Raw genomic sequence first — 8,829 nt, 5'->3', positions numbered from 1 at the left:
CCGCGCCAAGCCAGCACGTGCTTCACCAACTCGTTGCTCCAGGCCAGCTCGCAGAGGAGCGGCGAGTTGCGCCAGGCCGGCAGGGGGAGGGGAGCACGGCGACACGGGCATCGTCGCTGCCGTGGACGACGTTGTGTCGTCCCGCGCCTCCCGTGCCTGCGACCGCGCCATCCACCGTCAATGCACGCGTAGCCGCACCCTGCCGGTAGAGAAAGAAGCCGGTTGCGCGTATATCGATGAGTCGGTGGCCAGCATGCCGCCGCCAACATCAAGGGAAAGTAGAACACGGGAGGCCACCACCGGCGCGTCGCCGGCTTGTTAGCCGGTGACCTATGTGGTTCTTTATCTTAAACAATCTTGGGCTCCCGTCTGAGCTCCACGGAAGCACACTTCCCCTCCGGCTGAAGCACCCTCTTTGTCACTCCGATGAGCGACGTAGCCAGACATAGGAAAGATACAGAGGAAGAATATGCCTCTAGGACTCCTGACAGTCCGGTTAGCGAGCTGCCAGATATGGGAAAAACCAAGGGATCCCTCGCGGCCGACCGTAGACTAGTGTCATGTATCCATGTCGTGGGAGTGAATCTCTGTGCGACCGTACGTGCACATAATTTTACCTTTTTATTTAAAATATGTCCAAAATATAACCGTTTTCGTCCGGTTTGTATAAAATCCATCATGTATATGTGAAATCCGACAGTGTTTGCATGAATTTCATCCGATTTGTTAAAAAAATAGTTTAAAATGTATGCGGCTACGGTTAGATGACGGTCTCCCGCATCCGTGTTCACGGACTGGTCCCCCTGCTGGTAGAAAATTTGCGGGTTGTCGTTGGAGATTCACTAATTTCCTAAGCCATAAACCCTAGCTAGTTAGAACCTGCAGGAGACAGGCAATTATATGAGGAGGCGGTCGAATGGTGATCCGTCGATCAAGGTGGTACCTAACCTGCCGTTGGTTGATCTCCATTGATTGTGCTTGTGCTGCCGGTTTGGTTAAGTACCGGATCGGAGTAGCAATCTTGAGAAGGATATACTGTGGAGTATAACTGACAAGATCATGCCACAATGGCTACAGAACTAACTAGTGTGTGCTTTACTTTCACTAGTGTGGGAAGAAAGCCATGGACAGAAAAGTGTGATTAGTGAATTACAGAAATATGCCGCCGGTTAGTCCAATGGCTACAGAACTAACTTGTGCTGCCGGTTTGGTTAACTACAGAACTAAAACGTCGTATCACTTGTTAGCACTGGCGGAGCTTAGTTGGGGCTAAACTATGCCATGACCCGCCTAGCTTACAGCAAACAACGTCCACGTATGAGTGAATGCCTATCATGGTCCGCCCTGGTTTTTTATTGCAGCTCTTGTAGTGACCAGCAATGAAAGTGCACGTGGGCTATTGTGAGCTCTGCTTCTCATTGGAAAAGGTTATACTCCAAGCTAAGTACTGCTACTGCATACAGCTCATCTAAATCCAGGCATCAGTGCGTAGTTGATAGATCCAACTGCCCTCTTGAATGAGTAACAAGTTGCCTTATTTGCGCAAAAATAATAATAACAAGTTGCTTTAGGTCACTTTGAATGAAGAAACTACGTGCTGTATGAAATGGATTCATCATCACCATGCCAACTTCACTCACTCCAGAGTCCAGAGTACTCTGTCCAAAATTCATACTAGGTCTTTGATTTTTGTTTATCACTGAAACGCCGTTAATTTTAAAACAAAAACAAAAAAAATTGCCCCTCCAATTGATGACGAGTAGTACTAGTTGCACTATGGTCCATCTGCTTGCATATATTCGGCAAACACATACACATTAATAAAACTTGAAGTACATAGACATGTCAAACGAAGTTCAACTAATTAGTAAACGGAGTTTCACATAGTTTCACAAATAGCAAACACATAGTTTCACAAATAGCAAACACATAGTTCCACGTAGTTTCACAACCACTAGACAACCCAACTACAAGAGCCAAGTATCCAAGAGCAGAATTACTTGCTCCTTCCCCTCTTGGAGGTACGGTCCTCGTTACTCTTTGAACGAGTCTCTTCAGTCTTCTTTTTGGGCCGTCGAGTAACCGGTCTCTGGAAAGGGCCCGGACTCAGCAAATCCTTCTTCTTCGGATTCCTCTTCGGCAGCTGAGATGGTTGAGATGATTGAGTTGGTGGAGGTCCATAATCTTCATCGTACTCCTTCTCCCCATTGCTCTCATCCTCATCCTCCTCCTCCTCCTCCTCCTCAACCAACCTAGACGACGAGGGAACATGGCTCGATGAGCCGATGTGACCCTGTGTGGCTACAGGATGATAAGCTTCAACCGACCCAGCTCCAGCACACCCAAGCAGCCCTACCAGTTTGCGACAACACTTCACGAACTTCTGCACTCATAATGAAACAAGGGCATAATAAGTATCAGATTTATGATTGCAAGTGAACAAGATGCATCTGTTCCGAGGAGGCTGAAATTGTACCTTCACCGCCCCCCTCACTTTGTTCTCAGATTGTACGCTCCCGGGGGCATTACCTAGTGCATTTGAGGCTTCAAAGATGCATCTGTTCAGCTCACCGGACTGTCAGTCACGATGACGAATAAAATAATTTAAATACAACGTCGGTTCAAACTTACCACTCTGTTGATGAGGGGTGCAAACTCCCTAAATCGACTATGCATGTCTCTGATGCCGGTCTGGTAGGCCTCTTCCTCGGGGTCATCCGTCTCCAGCTCCGCGATGTCTTCCGCCGTCCACCAAGGCCTGAACGAAGGCGGTGCTTCTGGCCATCATCGTACCACCTCATGTGTCGGGCCAGGTAAGCATCCCGGTCAGTCACTTTCCTCTCCCCATCTTTACGGAACCTTCGTCGGTTCCACTCTGTCACATGAGTTTTATGCTCCTCTCCCCAGTCTGTGATCGATTGATTCTTCTGCCGGCTCAACCTGCAAGGCATAGGCCACAAGAAACATCATAATAAAGTCAAACGCAATGAAATCATGGGCACGAAGAACAAGCGCGCTCACATGTGGAGCGCATGGCCGCCGATATCGGTCGGCGGGCCCGGTGGGGTATGCTGATACATCCCAAACTGCGTGGCCACGCGGTGTGGCAAGTGCCACTCGACGGCGTACACACAGATCATGGGCACGATGCACCGCCAAAGACCACTGTCCGCATCGCACATCACGTTCAGATCGAAGTCCCACTCTCGGTCATGATACGGCCACCAGTTTACCTATTACATATACATTGGTAAGTTCCCACTCTCGGCCAAAAGTGGAATCAAAGAGAAAGGTGGTGAGCGAGTTCATATACCTGCGTATGCGTCAAATCGTCCAACTCGTTTGTGTAGGTCTTGTACGAAGTCTTGTTTAGGCCCGTGTAGAGTTTGACAACGTCCCACTCGTAAGCTACGGTGGGGTGTCGAGTCTCGTCGCCATCTTCGCTATAGGCACCCCATGGGCGTCTTGGCATCTTCTCCGGACGCCCCACCGGCAGCCGCTCCCACATCCAAATGGAGAGGGCCTAGACAAAGCTACCCATATTGGACTTGTCTCCCGTCCCCTGGGTTGCGTCGTCAAGCTGCAAAACATCAAATGAGGATCAGATATAACAAAATGTCATTGACATACTTTCGTAGGTAGGCAATTAGATACTCTCTTACCGAACGGTATAGGTAGGCGAGAGATGGGTCCCCCAACTGTACCATGCATCCTAGTCGGCAAGGAAAAACAGATACGACCAGTTGGCAGAGTTCCCGGAGCTGTCTGGAAACACGACCTCCGTGAGAAGATACCACAGGTAGGCCTTAGCGTACCACTCCACAGTTGCCTCATCTGCGCCTTCGGGGCATGTCTTCCGGTGCTCCGAGAGCCAGGGCAACGATACACCGGATGTACGGTTACCCTTAGCACCGGGGCAGTCGCCGATGAGGGTGGTAACCCTCTGCTGCCAGTTGGTCCTCTCCACTCGCCCGGTGAGTGCATGACCCTCGATCGGCATGGCAGTAATCATCGACCAATCCTCGAGGGTCACCTTCATCTCCCCGCATGGCAGATGGAAAGAATGGGTCTCCGGTCGCCACCGGTTAATCAAAGCTGTCAGAGCTGTGTGGACAAGCGTCGGCGGCTGACGCTTGAACTGCAACACGAAACCCAACAGTCGGGCTCTCTTGAAGTACGGCATGTAGCGCTCATCGTAGTCCATATTCCCATGAACCCCGTGACCCCTCATGCGCAGTGGCTGGAGTATCTGTCAAAAAGTGGACGGCAAAAGTTAGGAACTTATTTTCATCAATCCGAAAACTTTGATCAATATTTCCTTCATATTACTTACCACTCCTTTCTCTATGAAACGGGCACGATGACCCTTGTCGAATGCGTTGTCAAGCATGAAGTACCGTGGGCCGATGTTGTCCGCAAGAGGTGCCCGCCTTAATAAAATTTCATAACCAAAAGCATCATAAGCATAAGCATACATAAACAAAAAATGAAATTTCTTGGTTACATGAACTAGGGTTCATCTTAAGCATATTCCTCCAACAACATCTACTACACATGATGGATCAAATCATATCAACATGCATCATATCAAAATAAAATCCTCCAACATGCATCATATCATCATTTTTTAAACAATTTTTTTTAAATAGAGTTCATCTTGAATGTATTTTCTCCAAACAACATCTTCATATCATCATATCAACATGCATCATAAAACAAAACAAGTCCTCCCACATGCATTACATCATAACATTTTTAAGAAACAAAATTATGAACTAGGGTTCATCTTCACACTAACATATGAACTATTGATTAGAGTTCATATTCAATACCACTAGTTACTAAAGAACTAAGAAATAGAACTACAATCAAGCTAAAACAATCCTAGGTGGAAAAAAATCCAATCTAAGTTCAAAAATATGAGGGATTTCAAGCAAATAATGTGTCGAATCGTAAGCAAGTTTGCAAAAACTACTTGGAGGGATCGGAGGAGCTTACGTTTCTCTCTTCGGGGCCATCTCGATCCGCAAAAACGAAGAAGAAACGATGAAGATCCGAAGGGGGAGTGCAGGAGATGAGAGAGGGAGAGAGGGGCGAGGGGGGGAGAAAGAAGAAACTGCCAACGGGGGGAGGGGGAGGGGTGGGGAGATGGGCAGGGGCGCGGGGTCTCGGGCGAAATAACTGCTCGCACCCTACCGCCAGGGGTTCTGGCGGTAGGGTTAGAGAGCCTACCGCCAGGGTCCCTGGCGGTAGGGTGCGATGGAGGGGGACGGCGGTCGTCTCCGCGTGCTGACGTGGATTTGTACCCTACCGCCAGGTCTCCTGGCGGTAGGATGTCTAACCCTACCGCCAGCGCCCCTGGCGGTAAGAAAAAGGGTCAAATCTCAAAATATGCCAACCGGGGTCAAATCCTGAATTTGTATGCGAGAAGGGTCAAAACATGAAATTTTGCCCATATATTCATATAGACTGGAATTCATTCACCCCTAGGGTACTCGAAATCGTTCCACCAGATGCTTCACGTAATTGAACAGAGTTGCAAGCGTGTATGCAATATGCATACCAGTGCACGGCTGCAGGCTGCTCAACAATGAAATACTTATCTCCCTCGTTAACCAACAGTTATCTGGGCGAAGCATATTTGATCTTACAAGAGGTAATTCCAGCACATACAAGGGAGCGTCTTGAAGTTCTCAATAAATCAATTTCACCCTTTTGTAGGACCGGTTAGAGCTCATCATTCATGTGACGGACTGACAGACCAATACATGCTGCGGAACCGCAAAGATCCAATGCACATCTGGAAATGCCCATACCAACCAAACCCCAAAACCGGCACATAATTAGTGTAAACCACAGGACATAATTACCAGAGAATTAAAGGTCCTCGCGCGAGCGCTGTGACGAGGCAGGCAGTGCACCAACCCGCACGTCGTCCGGGCCACGCGGAGTAAATTCCGGCGACGACGGCATGATCCAAGCAAGAGGGTCAGTCACTAGATGCACAAGTGCCTACCTAGACAGATCCGCTATAAATGGCGACTACACGCAACGTTTCAGTGCATCCACTAGGTCTAGGACTAGGTGTATCAACACATACTACGGCAAGTGAGTGAAGTGGAGTGTGGAGCGCTAGCAGCAATGGCGGCCTCCTCGTGGCAAGTGGCCCTTCTCGCCGTCGCGCTCTGCGTGCTCCCGGCCCTGCCGGCGGCGAGCGCGGCCCGGGCCTTCTTCATCTTCGGCGACTCGCTGGTGGACAACGGCAACAACAACTACCTCCTGACGTCGGCGCGCGCCGACTCGTGGCCCTACGGCATCGACACCCCGGACCACCGCGCCACGGGGAGGTTCTCCAATGGCAAGAACGTCGTCGACCTCATCAGTTGAGTAGCGTGCTCGGGCATTCATGGATGCACATCACCAGCCGTACGTCGGTGGTATATATCTGTAGTTGAGGCTAACAGGTTGATTGATTGATTACAACAATGTTCCACGCAGGCGAGCAGATCGGATCCGTGCCGGTGCTGCCGTACCTGAGCCCGGAGCTGGACGGCCAGAACCTGCTCGTCGGCGCCAACTTCGCCTCCGCCGGCATCGGGATCCTCAACGACACCGGCATCCAGTTCGTACGTGCTGCCATTCACCTATCGATCTGTCGTTTTTCATGCACACTCCATTCAATAATTAACTGTACATACTCTAATGAATTGCATCATCGTGCAGGCCAACATCATCCGGATCTCGAAGCAGCTGACCTACTTCGAGCAGTACAAGCACCGGCTGGCCAAGCTCTACGGCCCGGAGCGGGCGGCGCGGGTGGTCGGCGGCGCGCTCACGCTCATCACCCTCGGCGGCAACGACTTCGTTAACAACTACTACCTGGTGCCCTACTCCGCCCGCTCCCGGGAGTTCTCCCTCCCTGACTACATCAAGTACATTTTGTCCGAGTACAAGCAGGTGCTCCGCCGCATCCACGGCCTCGGCGCGCGCCGCATCCTCGTCACCGGCGTCGGCCCCATCGGCTGCGTGCCGGCCGAGCTCGCCATGCACAGCCTCGACGGCAGCTGCGACCCGGAGCTGCAGCGCGCCTCCGAGGCCTACAACCCGCAGATGGAGGCCATGCTCAACGAGCTCAACGCCGAGGTCGGCTCTAGCAATGGCAACGGCGCCGTGTTCGTGGCCGTGAACACGCGGCGCATGCACGACGACTTCATCGCCGACCCCAAGGCGTACGGCTTCGTCACCTCCACCGAGGCCTGCTGCGGGCAGGGGCGGTTCAACGGCATCGGCATCTGCACCATGGTGTCCAGCCTCTGCGCCAACCGCGAGGAGTACGTGTTCTGGGACGCCTTCCACCCCACGGAGCGCGCCAACCGCCTCATCGCCCAGAACTACCTCACCGGCTCCACCGACTACATCTCCCCCATGAACCTCTCCACCATCATCCACCTCGACCGCCACCTCCACGACTAGCTAGCTACAACCACATTCATCCATGATCCGTCGTTCAGCCTCCTCGCTCCATCATTTGCAATTCCATCATTTTGTTTTCATATATTATATAGCAGCGGCAGCCTTCTTGATTTTGTCCAAGAAATTAAACGTTTATGTATTCAGTCAGTACGTGTGTTGTATTTCAGCTGGTATAGCGTGTCAGGCAGGTTCTAGCTAGTTTGTAATAATGCGTGCTCAGCTAGCTAGCAGATAAATATATATATCCATGCATGGTTGCTTGTGAGGTACTCCCTCCGTTACATAATACATGTCTTTTATTTGTCAAAATATAGATGTATCTAAACATGTTTTAGTATATAGGTACATCCATTTTTAGATAAATGGAAGTCAAGTATTTTGGAACGGAGGGAGTACGTACCTGCTGCTTGTGATCAATGTTGATGTTCATGTATTGAACCATGGATGATGTCCATGTATAGATTCTCAATTGTTCTTGACAGGATTCAGTTTAGTTAGCTTCGTGATGCAGTAATATATCTGACGAGATATAGACGAACGGAAGTGCTATAAACAACCGCGGAACAAAGTCATCTGGCAATTGAGGATCAGGCTGGCATGGGCTAGTGACTACTATACTACTAGTCGCGAGCAGTAGACCGCATAGTCTCCCTATCCTGATTCGTAAACAGTGCCACCTCCGGCTGCCATGCTATTTAAAGGCCCGGATCGTCCCACGTTATTTTCTGAGAAGAGTTAAATGCACCATGGGTGTCTTAACTTGTCCGTTACGGTCAGTTTAGTGCCTAAACTTGTAAAATACAAAAAAACAATGCTGTAACTTGTCACACGGTGCATATATGGTCCCTCCGCCCGTATGCCACCGTATGTGATGTCCACGTGGATAGCTGGTGGCTGACCCACATGTCAGTGGGTGTGAGCGATGCCTGCGCTGGGTGAAATGTGTACGAGTTTTTTTTCAGAAAATCCCCTAAAATTTAATAAAGTCACAAGTCAGCCCTTGCTCTGCATATGCTAATAACAGAAAAAAGAAAACTGTGTCTTTGAATTAGTTTCGACCCTGGGACATCCACGTTACATAACTAGTACGCACGCTAGCACGCTAGCCACCCAAACTAGTACTTTGTGTACAGTTGTTAGATGGAAGGTCTATCTATCACTCTGCAATTTCTATTATGTTTTCAAGTTACTGTTTGGTTTTTATGATATAAAATATTATAATATTAAAATATAATAATTATCAACATGCAATTATTGTCTATTTAAATTTTAATTCTATTTTTATTATTTGTAGTTCGAAGATTTAACCATGAACTTTTTCTAAAATTTATGTTGATTTAAACAGTTCAATGTATA

General features: G+C 49.4%; 1 protein-coding gene across 1 annotated transcript; it reads left to right on the top strand.

Annotated features, from left to right (window-relative positions):
• Positions 1-6,057: 6,057 nt before the first annotated feature.
• LOC109734364 (GDSL esterase/lipase At5g33370) lies at positions 6,058-7,759 on the top strand. Its single transcript, XM_020293571.4, has 3 exons — positions 6,058-6,382; positions 6,499-6,626; positions 6,724-7,759. The coding sequence occupies exons 1-3, from the start codon at positions 6,142-6,144 to the stop codon at positions 7,471-7,473; spliced, it is 1,119 nt and encodes a 372-aa protein (XP_020149160.1). The 5' UTR covers positions 6,058-6,141; the 3' UTR covers positions 7,474-7,759.
• The last annotated feature ends 1,070 nt before the right edge of the window (positions 7,760-8,829 follow it).

This window comes from Aegilops tauschii, chromosome 6, assembly GCF_002575655.3.
Source record: "Aegilops tauschii subsp. strangulata cultivar AL8/78 chromosome 6, Aet v6.0, whole genome shotgun sequence".
Classification (NCBI taxonomy): domain Eukaryota; kingdom Viridiplantae; phylum Streptophyta; class Magnoliopsida; order Poales; family Poaceae; genus Aegilops; species Aegilops tauschii.
Note: the sequence above shows the minus strand (reverse complement) of the source record. Positions and strands in the feature narration are given on the sequence as shown.